This window comes from Nicotiana tabacum, chromosome 24, assembly GCF_000715075.1.
Source record: "Nicotiana tabacum cultivar K326 chromosome 24, ASM71507v2, whole genome shotgun sequence".
Taxonomy (NCBI): domain Eukaryota; kingdom Viridiplantae; phylum Streptophyta; class Magnoliopsida; order Solanales; family Solanaceae; genus Nicotiana; species Nicotiana tabacum.
Genome location: NC_134103.1, coordinates 70,949,804 through 70,972,928, shown reverse-complemented (window position 1 = coordinate 70,972,928; position 23,125 = coordinate 70,949,804). Strand labels below are relative to the sequence as shown.

The 23,125-nt window shown below is 34.6% G+C and overlaps 3 protein-coding genes across 8 annotated transcripts; 1 reads left to right on the top strand and 2 right to left on the bottom strand.

The window, feature by feature from the left end:
- The first annotated feature begins 3,251 nt into the window (after positions 1-3,251).
- LOC107779148 (uncharacterized) lies at positions 3,252-9,887 on the top strand. Of its 4 annotated transcripts, XM_016599499.2 has the most exons (10): positions 3,252-3,400; positions 3,622-3,648; positions 4,677-4,799; positions 5,410-5,737; positions 5,992-6,078; positions 6,708-6,794; positions 7,415-7,598; positions 7,715-7,827; positions 7,930-8,016; positions 9,078-9,887. In XM_016599499.2, the coding sequence occupies exons 1-10, from the start codon at positions 3,354-3,356 to the stop codon at positions 9,645-9,647; spliced, it is 1,653 nt and encodes a 550-aa protein (XP_016454985.1). In that variant the 5' UTR covers positions 3,252-3,353; the 3' UTR covers positions 9,648-9,887. The 4 variants fall into 4 exon arrangements, with proteins under 4 accessions (XP_016454985.1, XP_016454989.1, XP_016454988.1 ...); XM_016599502.2 differs by lacking the exon at positions 6,708-6,794 and having other exon boundaries at positions 3,253-3,400; XM_075247099.1 differs by lacking the exon at positions 3,622-3,648 and having other exon boundaries at positions 3,268-3,400.
- LOC107772785 (HVA22-like protein a) lies at positions 9,870-21,067 on the bottom strand. 3 transcript variants are annotated; one of them, XM_075247100.1, is made up of 6 exons: positions 20,779-21,048; positions 20,486-20,512; positions 19,774-19,896; positions 19,149-19,467; positions 17,436-17,522; positions 9,870-10,350 (listed from the first exon to the last, which is right to left on the bottom strand). In XM_075247100.1, exons 1-6 carry the CDS (start codon positions 20,823-20,825, stop codon positions 10,213-10,215), a joined length of 741 nt encoding a protein of 246 aa, XP_075103201.1. In that variant the 5' UTR covers positions 20,826-21,048; the 3' UTR covers positions 9,870-10,212. The 3 variants fall into 3 exon arrangements, with proteins under 3 accessions (XP_075103201.1, XP_075103203.1, XP_075103202.1); XM_075247102.1 differs by lacking the exon at positions 20,486-20,512 and having other exon boundaries at positions 20,779-21,067; XM_075247101.1 differs by lacking the exon at positions 17,436-17,522 and having other exon boundaries at positions 20,779-21,050.
- LOC142177961 (L-type lectin-domain containing receptor kinase IX.1-like) lies at positions 10,689-12,967 on the bottom strand. Its single transcript, XM_075247098.1, has one exon. It carries the CDS (start codon positions 12,965-12,967, stop codon positions 10,943-10,945), a length of 2,025 nt encoding a protein of 674 aa, XP_075103199.1. The 3' UTR covers positions 10,689-10,942.
- Positions 21,068-23,125: the final 2,058 nt, after the last annotated feature.

The following is a 23,125-nucleotide window of genomic DNA, read 5'->3' as shown; positions in this document are numbered from 1 at the left end:
AAAGATTATACCAGGATCCCTTAGAATTGCAAATTCCGTTGCTATTATATAGTATAACTTCGTATGAAATTTTGTTGTAGCAAATCACGTTTTCTATCATCTAATCTTGTATGAATTTTGTGGCTTCTTGTTGCTTGTCTTGGACGTTCTTTTGTATAAGTTTGCTGAAGTAGAATCACGTTGCCATAAGCATCGTAAAGGATTCATATGAATTCCTTCTTTGACAATTCCATCTGTTACTTTAGCAATATAACATCCCTTAATGAGGTAGGAAGACCACTTATATTTGTGATTTTGTGGGCCCCACTAGTATAACGATCAAGCCACAAAAAACTCTCTTAATGCCACTTTATTATGGATTTAAGAGTCACACCTTCCTAATGGCATTTGCTGCCACGTTAGGAGGCTCTTAAGTTTATCCATAATCTTAATTAATTATTCACCAATCTCTTGATTAACTTGTTAATTTTTTACTAATCAATAATTAACCAATTTCTCCTATAATTTAGAATTATCTCAAATTACTTAAAAATACCACTCACTTTTAACACACTTTATGTATCCTACTATCATGGGCATGTGGTACTTTGTATGACACTAGTCCATAAATACGGGATATTATAGCTTGGACCGTATTTTATATTAAAATGTCAAACTTCGACGAAACTCATCTTCTTCGATTTGCTTACCCTCTCACCTTCACGAATTTACTCAGCACTTGTTTGAAATAGCATAATACTTATAATCTTAAAATAATCTTATTCCCGAACTTACGACGAAACTTTAACATATGAAAATGCGGGATGTAACATCTCATTTTCGAGCTCCATCAATTTACTTATAGCGTATTTTCACGTACGGAAAATATGGGGGTGTAACAAAGAATGTTTAATGACGTACAAATCCTATGGTGATTTGAGTTAACATTAAATATACTTTTAAAGGTAAACAATTCAGTTAATTATCTCGGCAATATTTTATTATGATACAAACACGCAGACATACTCCAGCATATTGACAACAAAATATACATCGAATTTGATATCTCTGGTTCAATTAATTTTTTCTCATATGCTTTAGACCTCTATCCTTTTGTGATGGTAGTAAATTCCTTATAAACTTAATATGCTACATACAATCAAACGTATGTATACACCACCAAATAATAAAACACAATGACAACAAAAAAATTGAGCAAAGAAAATGCTTAAAACAAACAAATATCCGAATACAACATAATAATACGCATTGCATGTGTATTTTAAATTAATGAATACAGATTTTAAGAAAATTACATAGATATTATTCTCAAAAGTAATGCAAAATTTAAAAAATCCAAATTTCTGAAAAAAATGATGAATGTTATCTATTAATCACATTCCTAATTTGATATTTGGATTACATGCAATATCTATCCGCTAGATAGATTTATCGACACTACAAGAAGAAACGAAACTTTATGACAACACTTTTGGAAAGTGTTTTATTAAATTTCTTCTTAAAAAAGAATAACGTAAAATAGCTAACATTTTTACCATTACCAACCTTAAATCTATAAAGTTTTAGCGATCTGAAAATAGTTGTTAGCTCACGAGTATGGTTTCTCTACAATTTGCTTTAAGTTTTTATCTCTTGGTATCTAGAAATGGAACGCTTCTAATGTCACATAGATTATTGGTATTCCGGGTGAGATAACAATTTTTGAAATTATGATTTTTGTGAAAGTTAACTTACTTGACTTATATAAATAATCTTACTGGGATTACATTCCTAAATATTATGATTTTCTATATGGTTCAAATAAAAAAAAGATTTAAGAGTCAAACTTTAGTAAATTTATGCCCTAAATATTAAAAAATAATAATTAAACGATGATTTTTTCTACTATGAAATTTATTTAAATGATAAAAAGGTTGATCAATTTCTCGTTGAAGTTTCAAACTTTTATAATAGTCTAGATTGATTGAAGAAGACAAAATTTAAAGAAAAGTGAAACACCATTTTTTTTGTAGTTTTTTTTTTAAAATTATAGTCTCACATTATTTATCACGTAATTAGAATAAATTAATGTAATTTGTTGCAAATACCAAGTAAAGTAAAATTATTCTTCAAAAATACTTCTCATCGTTGTTAAAACTTATTTTGTTCATCATGAATAAATGGAGTACCATTACGCTGTTACTTTTCAATTCCATATAGAACTACTTCAAGTCTATAAACTTTGTAGTAACGTTTATTGAAGGTAAATATTAGTTGACTTTTTAAATATTATTCAAGATAAAATTTTAATCAATTTTAAAGTCCTAAATTTTAGGTATCTAATTTAAAGAATGAAATATTTAATAACCAAATCTCAACGAATTTCTAGCTCCTAAATATTAGAAAAATATTTAAAATGACCATTTTATGTAGTATGAACTTTATATTTCAAGGGTAAAAAAAGCCGAGCGATATTTCGCTTAGGGTATTCGCGTTTTTAATATAGTATAGAACTATAGATAACTGAGAATGACTTATTAAAAAAAGTTTCTCCTCTAATAGTGTAACCCTTTATATAACAAATGATATATCAATTTCTTTAATAAATATAAACATTATTAATACTTTTTGATATATTTATATATAGTGCTTTATCCATAGAAATTTTAGGCCCTTATAGTGAATGTCGTGATTGTGATATCCTAGGGCCATTTGTCACGCCTCTGTTCGGTCACCTCCACCTGCACCACTGATCCTGAAAAGTATAGACAATGAACTAGCTACATAGAGATTAATTAGTAGACTCATGTAATTAGTTTTATTGCTTAGTTGGTAAAAGGAATACTTAGTACTTACAATGTTTAGGTATCACGTTAACAATTGATGGAAGTTCTTGTTCTAAGCAAGTTCCTTTTTTAAAAAAAATTAAAAATTTTAGTCCTCTTTTTTCTTTTAATATTTGATTAATGAGCTACCATTTCAAAACTATAAAGAAATGGTAAAGGTGAAGGCTACAAAAAACACTTTTAAGCTAACTGTGACTTATATAAGGAGAATATAGAATACTTTTTGTTAAAATATTTTAAGTTATATACACTAAGTTTTACTTAGTACTATAATTTAACTGAATACAATATTTGATTATTCTATTTTTGGTGTTAAAAAAATTAGTGTTAGGGCACAAATCTGATTTAACGGGATTAAAGAAAGGTCAATTTTATTAATTTTCCAAAGTTACCATTATTAGGGTATTTCTGTTATTACTGCACAAGAAAAGACCTATTTCGAAAACTGTTTACTGCTTTTCCTCTTCATAATGATCATAGAAACTCAACAACTTCAGACAACTCCAGCTGAGAAGAAAATTTTCCAGAATGAGTTTTCTCGGATTTGCGTTTCTAATAATCGATTTCCTAGCTTGGTAAGTTCGTTTACTTTCTCCATTATAGTGCTGTTTGGTAAAAATGGAAACTTGGGTATAAAAAATTTTGTGAAGGTAGTAAAGAAGATTTTAGCTTTGCAGCTTGCAGATTAATGCTGATTATTGTTTTCCCCATTCTAAATATTCAAGTACTTATTTTGCATGTATGTGATTGTGTATTTATACTCTTGTTTTCATGATGTACTGTACCAAATTTGCAGGCCTGTACTTGCTCTGGGATATCCTCTGTAAGTCTTGGGAATTTCCCATTATTCCTTACTCACTTTCCTTTATTCTTTGTAATTCCATTTAATTTGCACATTGTGGTAGCACAGTATGTGATCCTTTTTTCCCCTAATGACGATGGTGGTTTTCCAGAGGCGTGTCCAGGATTTGGATTCTGTGGGTTCAACTTTTAAGTTTTTTAGCACTGAATTCATTGTATTTTTAAAGTTATGCGTTCAGACCTACCATTTGTTGCAATTTTAATGAATTTGTACATATAAATTTATGTTCCATGTCAAAAGTACTGGTTTCAGATGAACCCGGCGGGCATAATCTACATCCGCCACTGTTGTTTTCGAGCTAGCTTGGTGCACCTCGATTAGTCAACTAGGTATCGAGTAATTATGATCTATGGCCACCAAGGCTTAGGCAGATGGAATGAAATCACTTTACTGTTCTTTTGTTCCTTTTTGAGATTTGAACCTAAAATTTCATAGTTCCCCTCCCACTCCATTGACCACCGGGCTATACTCCATATACTATGTGATCTTACAATTCCATATATGGATGAAAACCTTTTTTCTTTAAAAATATCCCAATTGTTGACTTATACCATTACCGTGTGTCACCAGAGACGAATATAGAATTCGAACTTTGTGGGTTCAAGTTTGAAATTCTACCAACAACCCATTTGATTTATTGGTCTCAAATTTAATTATTTGTACTTATTTATTAGAATTTGTAACATATACAGGGTCTGAGCCAAAGCTATTGGGTTTGCTAAATCCCCTCAGCATGTCACCCACTTCTACACCCGACCAATTAAATAATCTAGTAAATAATTTCTCGGAGAAAGAATTTTTTACAGGAAGCAATTTCCTTACAATACATTTTTATGGAAACATTTGCCATGTTTTTCTTCATGCCAAATGCACCCGAAGCCATTTCAGAATTTCAAGTATTGAATGCTTCGATTGTCCAAATTTAGTTTCTTGGTGTATTATTTATCCTGTTGCTGGAAATATTCACCAATTTTTGTGTGGAATTGCAGATGTGCTTCAATCCGAGCGATTGAGACTGGCTCCGAGTATCACATGAGGAAGCTAATTACATATTGGACCATCTTTTCCTTTATTTCTCTGTTCGAGCACGTATTTGAGAAACTTATCGAATGGTAATGTGGTGTACTTTTAGCTGGCTTTGTAGTGTTTATTGTACAAGTGTTCCTTTTCTCACCCTCTTTAAATTGTATGGAAATAGGAACTCTTGCCAATATTGACACTTCATTGTGAGATTATTGGCAAACATTTCCTGTGTCTTTGAAGAAAAATAAGAGCAAAGTCTATGCCATTAATGGTTAACTAATTTATGATATTCTCAATTAGTGGTCTCACTTCATGGGCATTTATCTACTTGATGCTAAAAACAAAAGGATAAGTATATGTTTCACATGCAAATTCTCGTGCTTGTATACCCCACTCTGGTAATTACGTTTTGTTTAGGTAACCATACCCTCATATTGACTCATTGAACCAAATTGTGAACGGAATCTATTACTTTCAGGTGAACCTCAAGTTTTATAATACACTTATTTCGGTTACTCTTTAATATTGGTAGTGATATATCTTCTTGTTTGCGTTTCTTAAATTCCCTTGGTGAGTTGAGGATTTCAAGAGCTGGAGAGTTTCTTGAAACATTTCTTGAAATTCGTGCTATATGCATGGGTTGAACATGAGTAACAACTCATGTTGCATATGCTAATGTCTTTCCACTTACTTTGGCAGGGTTCCTCTGTGGCCATATATAAAATTAATTACCATATGTTGGCTGGTAATACCTCAGTTTAATGGCGCGTGTTATTTTTATCAAAATCTTATTCATCCAAGTTTGCTGGTGAAACTGGACGCTGTTATCACTCAGTTTTATGGTTCTTGTTATGTTTACCAACGCCTTCTATATTCGTGCTTGTCTGTCAACCTTCAAATTGTCACTGACTGGCTTAACAAGCCAATGGAGGATCCATCTCTCGATTATAAATCGTTTCTGGCTATGGCAGAGAGGTATCTCGAGGAAAATGGATCTGATGATCTGGTGAAACTTATTGCAAGCAAGGTATGTCAAATGGTACTTCAGCACGGAGTAGCCAGTTCAATACAAAAATTGGACGCACACTTGTTTTGGTGTACATCAGCTAGTTATATGAGAATTAAGACTGTTAATCCATTTCAGTCACCAAAAGTTAGATTACCACCGTTACAGAAGCAAAAGTAAACATAGTCCACTGAATTATATAGCAACTTTGACTTGACTACTGAATTGTTTTAACAAGCATTGTTAGTGTACTTATCATGATATCCTATTTGCAGTCCAAGGATTATAGTTTGAATCATTATGTTGAAGAGATAAAGACTATTGATGCTAGTGATGAAGCAGGAATGCTTATACCCAACCAGGTGCTTACATGTTGTTCCAAGCTCCCAGTACTGTATGAAACAATTTTTAACTTCTTGTCATGCTGCTTTATTGGCGTTTACACTCCATAATGAGTTATAAAGCTGCATTAGCAGTTGAGTACAGATTTAATGGTGTGCATGTTTATGATATCATGCACTAATTTTTGAAGCTTATTTCCATCAAGTTCATGAATTCTGCTTCGATTGCATAGATGCAGTGTCCCTTCCAAGTCATAAACTTTTGAATGAACATGAGGAATAGGTTGCGTGTAACATTATGCAGCTATCCGTCTTCGCAAAAATTGCATCAAAGAGTGAATTTTCCTTTGTTGACAACAGATTTAGTAGTGAAAATCATTTTGTCTGTTCAGATGCTGTCATTCCTTAAAATCTCGTAAATAACAATCATAGTGCCCCAAACTAGACGGTTGTGAGGAATAGATGTTTCTTAAAATTATACTGTTGGTTTAAGGTTCATATGGTAGAGGGCATGACACAAATTTGGTTTTTTTGGATAGCATGGAACGTAGTGGAGAATTGAAATTTTCCTTGTTTTATAATTCTTACTAGTTACTACCTTCTTGGTATGATTTCTGATGAAATTTTCTTTACGTTATCCAAAAAAACAGATAGTGTGTGAAGGGGCTGGTTCCTTTTGGAAAGATATCAAAACGATGGAACACATGGCAAAACATGAAGCAGCTGAGCCCAAACATGTTGTAGTTTTTAATCCTAGAATTTCATTGGTTACTTTTTTGGATGTTATCAGTTAACACATTATTCTGCACTCAATTATCTGGAAAACGATAGATTAAAACATTACGCAAGCTGTTTAGTGATGATCAACTACAATAGGAGAGCTTGATTTCCCATGAGATTTCTCTAATTAGCTGCTCAATACTCTTGGTGGCCAAGTAGGGAAGAGGGCAAGATGAAAACTAACTGTATATGGAGGAAATATTAGGCTCATCAATCAAGCTAAATGTGCAAGATGGAAATTGATAATGCACGTTGAGATCAAGTGCATTATCACTTAAATCTAGAAGAAACTTTGTATATGCTAAAACAATCACTGAGCATCCTGAAACTAAAACTAGTGTACTTTGTAAAATCAATCTGTTTTAAAGTTTGCACTACATTCATTTATCTTAGTATGCTCTCGTGTCTCTGTTTCTCCCGCGAACATTTGAAGCCACTAGAAAGGGGGGAGAGTTGAAGCTCATAATTTTTTTGTAAACATCAGTACCACATTTATTCTGACAGTAGTTGTTTTTCTATAATCAATCAAAAGTAAATGGTATTGTCAGTGATTAGAATGTCCCTTGTGTGACTGCAGGTTAAAAGTGTAAGGGAAAATCTAATTTGGATTGAGAAGAAAACGACAGGAACACAGGTCAATGAAACAGCAGCTCCAACAAATCAGGTAAATCAGCTTAAGCAGGAGGAAGTTAAGCATGCCGCTGCAGTACGATCAGAGCACAGTACTAATGAAGAATTGAAAGAAAAAGTCCACCTATCAGGTACTTATCAGCAAAAAAAGCCGAAGCAACTGAAGAATATGCTGATGTTTCTGTTCATAATTCTAAGCTGTGGTGTGGTACTTGTAACATGTGGTGCCCTGGCGAAATTTGTACAGCTGCAGATCTTAACGGGAGGGAGCACTTGGTCAAACTCCAAAAAACAATGAGTTCTACGGCTGTGGCAGAAGAGAATGAATGTAGTGCACCAGAGGAACTTATTGCAAACAAGGTATGTCAGATGTTACTTTATCAAAGAGTAGCCAGTTTATTATCAAATTGATTCTTTCCAATACTCATTCTCCGTGTAAATATGATGATCTCCAATTTGCAGTCCAAGGATCATAGTTTGAATCATCATGGGGAAGGGATCAAGGCTACAGACATTTGTGATAAAGCAGGAATACTCACCCCCAGCCAGGTGTCTCAGCTGTTGTTCCTTACTCCATAATAATCCATATACTGTATGAAACATTCATTAACTTCTTATGCTGCTACTATTTTTGCGTTTACATTTCATAGTAAATCTGAAAATTATATTAGCAGTTGAGTACTGATTGAATGTTTTGCATAATATAGTGATACCATGCACTAGTTGATGAGATTTGCTTATTTCCAGCAAATTTATGATTGCTTCTCTGCACAGACGTAGTGTACCTTCCAACCCATAAACTATTGTATGTATGTGAATATTGGTTACGTCCTGCGGCTATTAGTTGTCTTGTATTAAATAAAGTATCAAAAATTATGTTTTTTCCTTAGTTAACTACTAAACCCATAATTTCCCTTAATTCTTCTGTAGTGAAAAGCATTTCACCTGTTCACATGCTTTCATTCCTCAAAAATCCCATATAACAATCTTAGTGCCCCTAAACAGGCAGAGTGTGAAGAGGGTGGTCCTGTTTGCGAAGATATTTCTTACAAGAATAAATTAGACTTGTTATGAACGTGCATAGCCATATATAGCTAGCAGATTTGTAGGATGTTCTTCTTTGATTCATCCCTTATTTAGATACACTGTAATTGTATTTGTATCTTGAATCTCTTGAAATAATACATACAACATTCCTCTAATACCTTGTTTGGTAACATGGTATCCGAGCTAGACCCATCCGATCATTGTTGTTATGTTTCTCAATGTTGGGCGCCCATATTATGTTATCCACGCTCCTGTTTCCCGTCCTAGGCATGTGGGGGAGTGTCAAGTCCCACATTGGTTGAGGGAATGGGTTGTGGTCATCTTATATGGTCTTGACAATCCTCCCTTCATGAGGTAGATTTTAGGGTTGAGTTAGGCTCAAGGTCCATTTCTTTAAATTATCATGCACTACATGACTACAAATATGACCACTTCAGTACGAGCTGGTGTTGCTTTACGACATTCATTTAATGTTTATTAAATTGTCAATAGGCTTTCAGATATGTAAACCATTTATGAGGTGCTTAAGTTTATGAGAATTGCTTCTTTTGACATTGGTGCAGGCTAAGCCTGACACAATTTTCCCTGGACCAAAATTGGAAGTTGTAACACCAACTTCCAAGCCTTCATCAAGCAGTTCTCTAAAGGAAAATGTTAAAGTGTGGAGTTGTGCACATTGTCAGATAAGTACTACAAGCGAAGGTGACCTGAATGAGCATCTCCAAGGAAAGAAACACAAAAAGAAGGAGGCTGCTTTTAGAGCAGAGAAGGATGAGAAAAACTACAACATTGATCCTTTACAAAATAAACCTAAATCCATCCAGTTTGTGGAATCTTGCAATGATCTGAGAATAGGGCAGAAATCAGAAGAATGCTCATTAGGGCCAAACGACAATGATGCACCATCCTTGTTGATAGATGACAATGCAGATGACTTGAGAAAAAATGTATATAATACAACTCATGAAAAGCAAAACAGTAAGGAGCATGAGAATAGAGAGTTCAAATTTTGGTGTGAGACATGCAAGGTAGGGACCTTGTCTGAAAAGGTGATGGAGGACCATAAGATGGGAAAGAAGCATGCCCGGCATCTTCGACAACTTGAACAAGCAGTGCTAATAACAAATTCATGAATATCAAATTGTGTAGAAGCTGCAGAGGAATGATTGTATTGAGGAATCTAAAATGTGGGAGCTTCTGTCAACCAACTAGTAGCCTTTTTTTTTTAATTAAGGAAATTGGATGTTATCAACATTACCTTTTGACCCATTTGGTATTTTTGTCCTTCAAATTTCTTATTTTCTATGATTCTCAAATTTTGGTTTGTGAAAACCATCCATTATGATCTATATCTATTATTCTAAATATTTAAATCTTTATATTTATTAAATCAAATTTAGTGCATTAGTATTAGTACATCATTGAATACACAAACCCAAATAGTAGGATTTATTAGATTTACTCATATATTAGGACCTCGTTACCAGGAGTGGTGGCTCTAGGTTTCTATGCTAAAAGTATCGAAGGATTCACCAAATGCTAATCTGCTGCTGAGAGCAGAATACAAGTGAAACCACCCACCATTTCGAGCTGTGTGGTCTGAGAATATATTCTTGACTTCCTCTTTAAACGTGAATTTTGATGTATGCAAAAACTGCAACTTTTCCACCATATTATGTTTTCTTATGAGCGGTGTCTTTAGAGGACCTGTGTTGTTCCCGCTTGTTCCTTATCTTGCTCTACCACCAGCACAAATGCGCCGCCAGTAAAATTAAGAAAAAAATAACCTCTTGCTCTTCCGAAATATACATTTGTGCTTCCGTTGCATGCAAAAACCTATACATTTATGTGGAAAAGAATTCCGAGTAAGAAGAGACAAGAATTATTAAGCATTTCAACAACAGACACTGTGAAGGGGCTGGTCCTGTTTTGGTAGATATCAAAGCGATGGAACACATGTCAAGAGATGAAGCAGCTGAGCTCTAACAGGTTGGAATTTTTAACCCTAGGAAAGAGTGCAAGATGAAAATTAACTGTATATGAAGGCAAGATTAGGCTCATCAAAACAAGCTAAATATGCAAGATAGAAATTCTTAATGCAAGTTAAGATCAACATGCATTACCAGTTAGACAGGAAGAAACTTTTTACGCGCTAAAAGAATCACGGAGCAACCTGAAACTTAAACTGGTGCACTTTGTAAACTTTATCCCTTTTGAAGAAGTTTTCTCTAGATTCATTTATCTTAGTATGTTCTCTAGTTTCTGTTTCTCCTGTGAACATTTGAAGCCATTAAAAAGGTGAGAGAGTTGAAGCTCATAACTTTTTGTAAACATCCAGTACCACATCTATTCTAGCAGTACTTGTTTTCTCATAATCAATCAAAAGTAAGCCGTATGCCAGTGATTAAAATATCTTAGCAAGGCAATTTCAACGTGGGTACAAGATTGATGCTGAAGATGAAGACAATGAAGCACTTGATAAATGTTGTGATGGACTGCAATATGTTGGAACAGGCATGTTTGGAGGGAGGGTGGGCAATGGAGCTTCAAAATTAAGGACATGAATTGCTTGCCTGATAGAAGGCCTACAATTGCTATCTGGATGAGCACACCATAAACCAACAATTAACAAGTGCTTCATCTCCATTTCATTGAACTCTAATGAGAGTTTAGGATCAGCTGCTTCGTTAAGATTTCCCATCCCATAAAGACTCCAAACCCAATCAACAATGTTTACTTGATGATCTGATTCAGCTTTACGGTCAATAGGTTTTCTTCCACAAGCTATTTCTAACGCGACAATACGAAAGCTATAGACATCTGTTTCCTTGCTAGCTTTCCCAGTGGTGGCACATTCGGGGGCCATGTAGCCCATAGTACCTGCCAAAACTGTTGTCTGGGATCCCTTTTCATGGTCAACTAGTCTAGCTAAACCAAAATCCCCAAGTTTGGCATTGAAATTGGAATCCAACATAATATTGCTTGCCTTTATGTCCCTATGCACCACACATTGTTCCCATTCTTCATGTAGATATAGCAGCGCCGAGGCCAAGCCTTGAGCAATCTTGTATCTTATTGGCCATGTCAAATGGCTTTTTCCCTTGAAAAGATGGAAATCTAGGCTTCCATTAGACATAAACTCATAGACAAGTAGAAGTTCTCTTTTCTCATGGCACCAGCCAATGAGTTGCACCAAATGTCTATGTCTTAACCGGCTAATGATCCTCACTTCAGAAGCGAACTCTTTTATTCCTTGTCTTGACCCCCTTGAAATCCTTTTAACAGCAACATAGGAATTGGATTCCCTGAGATGTCCTTTATAAACACCCCCGAGCCCACCCTCCCCAAGCTTCCCTTCCCCCGCAAAGTTATTTGTACATCTAACCAACTCACTGTAGAGGAACTTCTTTGGTCCTGTACTTCTTTCAAATTCATTAGCCATGGAACCATCAAAGCTATCATCATCATCTTCATCTTCTCTCAACTTCCTCTTTCTCCAAAATACAAACAACACCAAAACAGATACTGCAACCAAAACACAACCACCAGAAACCAATCCAATCACAAGTCCTAACTTACTTTTGCTTGGAGTCTCCTCTGGCTTTGGGATTGGTAAGGCTACCCCTGGATCTGTTATGTTGTCATTAATTTCTAAAGAAGAAGTAAAGTTCCAAGAATAGATTCTTTGTATTGCAAAGACAAGTCCAGCTCCACCTGTGAAGCCAAAAGTGACCCATTCAGGCAAGTATTCTCTCAGATCAAGATTGTGAGATAGGCTTTGCTGGACAGTGACAGTGGTATTTCCTTGGAGTTTGAAACCAGTGAAGGCAACACTAAGATTTTTTGAGGTCGAGTTATAGCTAATCCAGGCATCAGTTCTCCTACCATCCGGAATGCTACTAAACCAGGTCACATTAACAACAGATTGCATAGATTTGATATCAATACCTACGTGGTCGCACATTGGGTCATACTGGACGTTCCGATACGTATCAAACTCCACAGCTACAAAATGATTACTCGATGTATTCAGTCGTTGAGTATTACTTGTAAGGCCAAGACTGCCACCTCTGGTTGTGTTCTCAGGAATTCTTGAACCTGCAGGTGCAAGGAAAAAGGCAAGGCCATCACCATATCTAGTTCTGCCCTGTGAATTGATGCTAAAGGAGAAGTGAGTACTGAAATCCGTGACATTTCCAGAGGCCTTGTCCCAAAGATGCAGGGGCTTGGAATATGTTGCTCGACCTATAGTAGCGTTTATATCACGATTGATCAGGTCTGTGGTAAGTTGAATTGCACCATCTGCTAGATAAGCATCTCTCTCGTATGTTACATTTTGATCGCTGGGTCTAAAACTATCAAAATTGAAGGATAGTGAAGTCACAAAGGGGATTATGACAAGAAGAAAAACAAGGTAGTATTTGAGAGCAGATAAAGAGGAAAAAACAACCATAGTTGGATGATATGTTTATCAGATTAATGTTCAACAACTGAATTATATTCTAAGGCAGACATTTTCTTGTCTTTCCAAAAAGCAGTCTAAAGTCTTGGTCAACTTTTAGTCTTTTGCATACATAAAGTTATTGAGAGTTTTCATGTCCCGACAGTCTACTTTGAATCAAAATACCATGTTGAATTTTGACAAGATTAATGTGAACTAATGTGAACATTTGAAGCCTCTTTTTAGAAAAAAATTGGTAGATACATTTTTCATGCATTTACATTGCATGTTCACACTTAATATGATGTCATGCATAACATTATTAAGGTCATTTCCCTTCTATAAATAGCGGTTTTGTTCATTTGAAATCATCTCTCACTTGCCTTCTTGTCTCCTAAGGCATTTGAATCTTCTTTCTCTCTTGTAGTATTTCACTAGTATTTTTTGGAGTGAAATAAAGTTTGAGTTGATTGTGTCCGAGCACTAGGCAAAAATCAAATTTTGCCGAACCTCGTTAATTTTTGGTGTTCTTTTTATTATTGTCTCATTTACTATTTATTAGCTACCTTTAAATATAGTAGTTGTGATTTAATCACTCTCTATATATTCGGTTTCCGCAACAATTGATATCAGAGCCAAGGTTCTATCTTAGTATGCTATGTGGTTGCAGCATAGTCTGAACTTCCACATCAGAAAAGAATTACTTTGGTGTTTTATACTGTCAGCAAATAAATAGTATCTGTAGCAAAAATGGGAGATAATAAAAATGAAGAGTCCACATCGGGTGTCAGTAATACGTCGTTGGCATCTTCGCTTATGACAAGAATTATGTCAAATGCGAAATTTGCAGTTGAAATTTTTGACATGTCAGGACATTTCGGGATGTGGCAAGCTGAGGTTCTTGATGTTCTTTTTCAACAAGGGCTAGATATTGCCATAGAAGAAAATAAACCAGACAATATCGGAGAAGGAAATTCGAAGACTATCAACCGCGTTGCTTGTGGTACCATTCGATCTTACCTCGCAAGAGAACAGAAGTATCCATACACAAAAGAAACTTCTGCAGGTAAATTGTGGAATGCATTGGAGGATAAATATTTGAAGAAAAACGGTCAAAATAAACTTTACATGAAAAAAAGAGTGTTGCGCTTCACATATGTTCCTGTTACTACAATGAATGATCACATCACCAACTTTAATAAGTTGGCGACAGATTTGCAGAATATGGACGTGACCTTTAGTGATGGAGATATGACCTTAATGTTATTAAGTTCACTTCCCGATGAGTACGAGCACCTCGAAACTACTATACTTTATGGGAATGATGAAGTGTCTCTCAAGAAAGTTTGTTCTGCCTTGTACAACTATGAACAAAGAAAGAGAGAAAAACAAAAGAGTGGAGAAGGAGAAGCACTGGAGTCAAAGGGGCTCAAAGTCGTTGCAGAAAATGGGGTAATGAGAATATGCTCTGGTGCACTAGTGGTAATGAAGGGAATTCGGCGAAATAATAACATGTACCACTATCGCGGTAGTACAGTTATTGGGACAGCAACAGCGACATCCAGTGATGACAAGGAGGCAGAAGCAACCAAGCTATGGCACATGCGCTTGGGACATGCTGGAGGAAAATTCTTGAAAATTTTATCAGATCAAGGATTGTTAAAAGGAGTAAAGACTTGTAATTTGGAGTTTTGTGAGTATTGTGTCAAGGGAAAACAGACAAGGGTTAAATTTGGAACATCAATCCATAATACTAAAGGTATTTTGGATTATGTTCACTCTGATATTTGGGGTGCTTCCAAAACACCTTCATTAGGTGGGAAACACTATTTTGTAACCTTTATTGATGACTTTTCCCGGAGAGTATGGGTGTATACTATAAAAACCAAAGATGAGGTGCTGAGAATTTTTCTCAAATGGAAGGCGATGATAGAGACTCAAACAGGCAGAAAGATAAAGTGTCTTCGCACATATAACGGTGGAGAACACAAAAATGATCTTTACAATAAGATTTGTGAAGATGATGGCATTTTGAGACATTTCACTGTCAGAAATACACCACAACAGAATGTAGTGGCAGAACGCATGAACCGGACTTTGTTGGAGAAGGTTCGGTGTATGTTGTCCAATGCTAGCTTGGGCAAAGAATTTTGGGCTGAGGCAATAACATATGCATGCCACCTCATTAATCGTCTACCATCTGCCGCTATTGGTGGCAAGACACCATTTGAAAAATGATATGAAAAACCTGCTGAAGATTATAATTTTTTACATGTGTTTGGCTCAATTACATACTATCATGTGAAAGAGTCAAAATTGGATCCGAGAGCAAAGAAAGCTATATTTATAGGGATTACTTCTGGAGTCAAAGGATACCGATTATGGTGTCCAGAGACAAGAAAAATTATATTCAGCAGAGATATTACCTTTGATGAATCTTCCATAATAGATAAGGTGACAGTTGAAGATGTCAAACAAACTGATGGTACTTCAAAGCAGGTGGAGTTTGAGGGAAAATTAATTTTCCTAACACAGGGAGAAAACGAGGAAACGATAGAAGATTTTTCCCTAGAAGAAGAGTCAGTGGAATGGGAGATTCCAACTCATGAACCCCAACAACAACTTGAATCAATAGCAACCAGCAAGCCAAAAAGAACAATAAAGAAACTTGTCCGTCTCATAGAGACGATGGCTTGTGCAGCCTCAATTATAGTTGATGGTGTTCCTACCACTTATACGGACGCAGTCCAAAGTTCAGAAGAAGATAAGTGGAGGATTGCTATGAATGAAGAAATGCAGTCCCTTCATCAGAATTGCACATGGAAATTGGTCAATCTCATGAAGGGCAAGAAAGCAATTGGATGCAAATAGGTATTTGCAAAGAAAGAAGGATTTCCTAACCAAGAAGATGTTCGCTACAAAGCAAGATTGGTGGCCAAAGGGTACGCTCAAAAGGAGAGAATTGATTACAATGAGGTATTTTCTCCAGTCGTAAAACACTCCTCCATTAGAGTTTTGTTGGCTTTGGTAGCACAATTGAATTTGGAACTAGTTCAGTTAGATGTAAAAACTGTATTTTTACATGGAGACTTGGAAGAGGAAATCTATATGACTCAGCCAAAAGGATTCAAAGTTGCTGAAAAGGAAAATATGGTGTGCAAACTTAAAATATCGTTGTACGGATTGAAACAATCTTCTAGATAATGGTACAAACGTTTTGACAAGTTTATGTTGCGGCAGAAGTACAGAAGAAGCAAATACGATCATTGTGTGTATTTGCGCAAGCTTGAAGACGGATCCTTCATATATCTTCTCCTATACGTTGATGATATGTTGATAGCTTCCAAAAGTCAAGAAGAAATTAAGAAGTTGAAGATTCAACTATGAAAGAAGTTTGAGATGAAGAATTTGGGTGAGGCGAAAAAAATTCTTGGCATGGAGATAAAAAGAGATAGACATTCAAAGAAACTCTATCTATCTCAGAAAGAATACTTGAAGAAAGTAATAGATCGATTTGGCTTGAATGAGAATACGAAATTGGTTAGCACGCCTCTTGCTCCTCACTTTAAGCTTAGTGCTGCTATGTCGCCGAAGAATAAAGCTGAACAAGAGTATATGTCAAGAGTGCCATATGTGAATGTTATTGGTAGCTTGATGTATGCAATGGTTTGCACAATACCTGATATTTCACATGCTATCGGAGTTGTAAGCAGGTATATGCATGATCGAGGAAAGGAGCATTGGCAAGCTATGAAATGAATTCTACGGTGATGATGGATTGATTTTTGAGCAGGAAGATAGTCAGTAGCTGGTTGGATATTGTGACTCGGATTATGCGGGTGATTTGGACAAGCGTAGATCAACTACTGGTTATGTTTTCACTTTTGCAAATGCACCAGTTAGTTGGAAATCTACTTTGCAGTCAACGGTTGCTTTGTCTACTACTGAGGCGGAGTACATGGCAATTACGAAGGCTGTAAATGAGGCAATTTGGCTTCAAGGGTTGCTTAGAGATCTTGGTATTGGTCAAGAAAGCATAACACTATTTTGTGATAGTCAGAGTGCTATCCAATTAGCAAAGAACCAAGTTTATCATGCAAGGACGAAGCACATTGATGTTCGATATCACTTTGTACGAGATATTATAGAAGAAGGTGGAGTCATGGTGCAGAAAATTCGGACTACAGACAACTTTGCCAATATGCTAACAAAAGTAGTGACTGCGATCAAGTTTCAACATTGTTTGAACTTGATCAACATTGTTGAACTTTGAAAATTGAAGTTGAAGACACAATCAAAATTTATCAGTAAGAGAAAATTGCAAAAGTGGAATCTTGCCAAGGTGGAGATTTGTTGAATTTTGACAAGATTAGTGTGAACTAGTATGAACATTTGAAGCCTCTTTTTAGAAAGAAATTGGTAGATGCATTTTTTATGCATTTACATTGCATGTTCACACTTAAGGGTTAAGAAATATAACCTGTTTGGGCTCAGCTACTTCATGTTTTGCCATGTGCTCCATCACTTTGATATCCTCCCAAACAGGACCGCTCCCTTCACACGCTGTCTGATTAGGAATGCCACTATGATTGTTATTTATGGGATTTTAAGGAATGAAAGCATGCGAACAGATAAAAATATTTTCACTAGAAAAGAATAGGGAAGTAACTAATTCTGTTGTTAACAAAACGAAAATTCAGACTGTTTGATGCTTTATTTGACAAAATTGATAGCTGCATAATGTTATTACAATAATCTATTGCTCATGTACATATAATAGTTTAAGGAATGGAAGGTACACTACATCTATGCAGTCGAAGCATTCACGAATTAGCTGGAACTAAGCAAATCTCAAAAATTAGTGTGTGTGTGTGTATATACTGCAAACCATTTAACTAGTACAAAACTGCTAGTGCAACTTCCCAAATCATTGAGTCAACACCAATAAAGCAGTAGCACATAATCCGGGGTGTACATAGGTCGGGTTGGTTCGGGTTTTTCAATTATCAAACCAAACCATTGGTGTCCGGTTTTTAAATTTATAAACCAAACCAAACCAACAAAGTCGGGTTTTTTAATCTCGGATTTTTCGGGTTTTTTCCCGGTAAAGTCTTCATAGCATAAAATATGTAACTTGTGCTCCAAATATTTCTTAAGTCCTAGTAAGATACAACTATATAAAACTAACACAATAATATGAGATAAGTCATAGCATTATACTAAAATATTCAATAACAAAGATAATAAAATTACATAAAGCAAATATTGCCAATTAATAAGCCATAATGAAAATTAACATAATCTAAAAATACTATATAGGTCATGCTAAAATAAATATAGCTAATAAGTACTAATATTAATTACATAACTAAGCACTAAAGAAAAAGATAAACTAAGTTATGCATTTTCAATATAAACCAATGTAAAACTATAATAAGTATCCAACACTACCGTCATTCCTAGTATTGCATTGAATTTCTTTTGTTAGCATTAGTATTGATTTGAACTTTGTTTGAGTTACTACATTTATGGGCTATGAAATTTATTTACCATTCAAGAATGTTAAGTCTAAACTTGAAATAATACGTTAAAAGATAAAATTGTGAAAAAGTTTAAGAAATATTTATAAATTACATTACAATAAATATTTATATGTATAAAATATTTTTAAAAATTATATAAATGTACTATCGGGTTGGTTTGGTTTCGGTTTGACTTTTTTTAGTTAAAACCAAACCAAACCAATTATGGTCAGGTTTTATTTTCCAATACCAAACCAAATCAAACCAAACCACATCGGGTTTTTTTTTCCGGTTTGGCTCGGATTATCTATTTGGTGCGATTTATCGGTTTTCTTTGTACAGCAAAAGAAGTTAAAAACTGTTTCATACAGTACAGGGAGCTGCATGATTATTCGTAGTATAATCCTTGGATTGAAAATACGAGATCATGATAAGCACACAGTTAATGCTTGTTGAAAAATAATCAATAGACAATAGGCAAGCTCGAATTGCCACAAAATCCAGTCGAATATGTAGTCATAAGTTTGTTTCTGTAATGGTGGGAATCTAACTTTTGGCAACTGAAATGGATTAGTTGTCTGAATTTTCATATGCTAAAGTACATAAAAACAACAGTGCGGCCAATTTGGTAATGAACTGGCTACTCCGTGCTAAAGTAACGTATGCCATACCTTGTTTGAGATAAGTTTCACCAGAGCATCAGATCCATTTTCTTCAAGATACCTCTCTAGAAATGTTTCATTCTTGAGATCTGGATCCTCCATTGGCTTGTTAAACCAATCAGTGAAAGTTTGAAGGTTGACAAACGAGCACAAATATGCAAAGCATTGGTAAACATAACAAGAAACATAAAACTGAGCAATAACATCGTGCAGTTTCAATGGCAAACATGGATGAACAAGATGTTGATAAGAATAACATGCGCCGTTAAACTCAGGTATTACCAACCAACATATGGCAATTAATTTTATATAAGGCCACAGAGGAACCCTGCCAAAGTAAATGAAAAGATATCAGTATATGTAACAGGAGTAGTTTCATAAGTTGAGGCCACTAATTGAGGATATCATAAGTTAACCATAAACGACTTTGAGTTTCCCCTTATTTCTTTTCAAAAACTTTGCCAAATGATCTTGCTAGAAGTTAATCTAAATTAAGTGTCAAACTGTCAATAATTCAAAGAGTTCCCATTTCCATATGACTTAAAAAGGATAATGAAAGGAATACACGTAAAATAAAGTTACAAGATTAATTTCTGTCCCTTATAATATAGCCAGCTATACAGCAGATTATTACCATTCAATAAGTTTCTCAAATACGTGCTCGAACAGAGAAATAAAGGAGAAGATGGTCCAATATGTGACTAGATTCCTCATGTGATATTTGGAGCCAGTCTCAATAGCTCGGATTGAAGCACATCTGCAGTTCCATAAAAGAATTGGTAAACGTTACCAGTAACAAGCAAAAATACTACACAAGTAACCAAAACTGGAAATGAAAGCATTCAATACTAGAAACTTTGTTATGCCTTAGGGCTTAGGGTGCATTTGGGGACTTAGCTACTCAATTAAATCCCCTTCGCCTGAATATTACACTACGCTAAAAGGATAAAAACAAAACTTTTGATATATACATGTATATATATAAATTATTGAATCCCCGCCTCGACATTGGATAAAATCTTAGATGTAACATTTTTACAGTTTTTGAATCCCATTGTTCAAATTCTTGGCTTGCCACTGCATTTGGCATGGAGAAAAATGTTTCAAATAAAAAAAAGTTTCTACTAAAAAATGTTGTATGAGGAAAATGCTTACAGTAACAAAAGAGATTCACTGGGAAAATAAAAGTTGGTTTATTTGTAAAGAAAAGGGGCTTAAATCAGAATATGGAATTATAATTAAGATCACATACTATATATATATATATGGACTTGTAAATAGACTTGTAAAGGATAAAGGAAGTGATGACAGATGAGTATGGAGTAATTGGGAGTTCCCAAACTTACATAGGATAGCCCAGAGCAAGTACCGGCCTGCAAATTTGGTACAGCAAAAAAATAAAACAAAATATAAATACACAATAATCACATACATGCAAAATACGTACTTGAATACGTAGAATCATGCAAATATACACGTATAATGGTAAAAAGAAATCAGCACTAATCTGTTAGCTACAAAGCTAAAATCGCGTTCATTTTCTTTTTTACTACTACTACTACTACTCAAGAATATTTTTATGCCCAAGCTCCATTTTTTACCAAACAAAAACAAGAATGGAGAAAGAAAATGAATTTACCAAGCGAGGAAATCGATCAACTGAAGCGTAGAACTGAGAAAACCCATTTGGGAAAATCTTCTTTTTCTTTCGCTTTCCTTTTGTAGCAATTTCCTCAGCTTGAATTCTATCAAGTTCTTGTTTGAGTTGATCAGTGGGAAAAAGGAACATATATTGTACTTCAGAAGACTTTTGAAGAGGAAAAGATGAGAGTTTTAGTTTCCAAAAATAGGTCTTTCTTTTCCTGTAATAACAGAAATACCATACTGATGTAAATACTGGAAAAAGGAGAACGAGGGGTAGTTTTGGTAAAATAATACTAAAACTGATCCGTCGGTCTTTCTATCTTCCCACTAACTACACTTGCTAAAACATTAAAGGCATCTTGCTTCCTTAGCCCTGGAGTTTCAGTTTTAATTTTATTTTTATTCTAAAATTCAATATTGACCTACCCATTTTTTTTAATTGCAAAAGTCCCCCTCAAGCTTTGATCTGATTTCAGCTGACGAACAGGTTTGAAATTCAGAGAAGAGTTCTCTTTTTATTTTTCAACTTAATTATCAAATTTTGTTTGCCCCAGGATTTTAATTTTGTGACATCTTATTTGCATATCACGTGTTGTGTCCTTGTCACTAATTTAAAACCTCGAGCTATATTTGTAAAGTCATCATTATTTTGAGCCTTGCTAATATAAGCATATAAATGAGAATTACTCTGGGCGGACAAGATTGAAGGCTCCGTAAAGATTTCGATGAAAAGTAAGTTTGGATTTACTGGTACATTATTGTTGTAGTTGTTGTTTTTATTACTTCAATTAATACAAATTATGGAGAATTACTAAGTTGGTAATTTATTAAAGTAGTAATTATGCAGCCTATTAATTTCAAAGATATTTTTGCCACAACGTAATTTTCAATTTCATGTTTGTTTGCATGCAAAATGATTACATACTTAAACTTTTTAATATAAAAACAATTTTTTTTCTGGATAAAAGATGAATATTGATTTAAAAAATTGAATGGACATTTTTATATGAACAAGTAAATTAGCTTTAATGGATTGTAAACATGTGATATGTGTATAATAAAAGATATACATGCATGAGACATGAACGTATTTTTTGATAACAAAATATGTGCTGATGAATAGATTAGGACTTGAGAGTAGGTTTGAGAAAGAAATAGGTGCAACAAAATAAGAGTAGGTTGAAGGAGTATTTTATATTCGGAAAAGAAAATCCGAAAAGTCACATATAGCACATTAGCATGTGCTTCTCATCTCTTTGCCCCTAGAGAATTGCAAAGTGTAATAACACTTCTTTAATTAACTCAGGGTCATACCACGCAATATACTTGGTACGATAACTCAGGTTCTAAATACCCACGTAGCTTCCTAAATACGACTGAGTGATCCATAGACTTATAAAATGAGTTTAAACATCAAAGTGTATATGAATCTTCGAGAATAATTATACACTTTACAAGATAACTATAGCTTATAACTTAATATCCCTGCAAGTTGCATAAAGCTCCATCAAACATGATTATTGTATAGGTCAAAATTTATCTCTAAAAAGCTCAAGTCGTGATAGTATTAGTGAGACATTCACAGGCCGCCATGTGTCGCCAGTGCGGCTCCTATAGAGACACGCCCAAGGTCGAAGTGGTTCAAGAAACAATGAAGGTTGTGATCGAAAAGACATCAAGGATTAAGATCGAGAAGATATCAACCTTTGAGGTCGAAGTCGAGCACCCTTGACAGAGTCATAACGGCTAGTTTTAAGATAGGACACCAAAGAGAATATTCTAGCGAATATTTTCTGCAATTGTACTATTAGAGTTTATAGAAACATGTTCCCTATAAACAGAAAAATACATAATGATCGGGGACATGAGATATTCATTTGTAAAGAACACATTGAATTTATAGAGAGAATCTGGTCTTATCACATATATACAAAAATAACTTTTTTACCAAGATTCTTGTCTAGTATTTTCACCGGATCCAAGAACAACCCAAGTGTTCAAAGCCTTATTAATCTTTCATCATTGTGAGAAAGAATAACCATTGATCTCATCCCTGTTCGGATGACTCACACTTTTTATTTACTTAAATGTCATTTGTTGCTATTTATTTCCATTTAATGTTATATTCTATCTTTTTTTATCATTGAATACTGCTATCATTACTCATATTCCTTACCATCCGGATAGAACATACTATTTATTTTGCCTTAACACCGATAGCTTTATCTTTTGAATATTATTTCTAACTTAGATTAACCCTTCTTTGTATAAATCTAATTGGTTGAGCCAAAATCAATATTTTTTGGTCAAACAATTCCAAAAATAAGATTGAGAGCTTCTAT

Excerpts from the sequence above, each read along its gene's own strand:
- LOC107779148 (XM_016599499.2), top strand. The coding sequence starts at position 3,354 with ATGAGTTTTCTCGGATTTGCGTTTCTAATAATCGATTTCCTAGCTTG. Across the intron at positions 3,649-4,676 it reads CTTGCTCTGGGATATCCTCT|ATGTGCTTCAATCCGAGCGA; the intron begins GTAAGTCTTGGG and ends GTGGAATTGCAG. Across the intron at positions 6,079-6,707 it reads GAATGCTTATACCCAACCAG|ATAGTGTGTGAAGGGGCTGG; the intron begins GTGCTTACATGT and ends CCAAAAAAACAG.
- LOC142177961 (XM_075247098.1), bottom strand. The coding sequence starts at position 12,967 with ATGGTTGTTTTTTCCTCTTTATCTGCTCTCAAATACTACCTTGTTTTT.
- LOC107772785 (XM_075247100.1), bottom strand. The coding sequence starts at position 20,825 with ATGGGTTTTCTCAGTTCTACGCTTCAGTTGATCGATTTCCTCGCTTG. Across the intron at positions 20,513-20,778 it reads TTGATCGATTTCCTCGCTTG|GCCGGTACTTGCTCTGGGCT; the intron begins GTAAATTCATTT and ends CCAAATTTGCAG. Across the intron at positions 19,897-20,485 it reads CTTGCTCTGGGCTATCCTAT|ATGTGCTTCAATCCGAGCTA; the intron begins GTAAGTTTGGGA and ends ATGGAACTGCAG.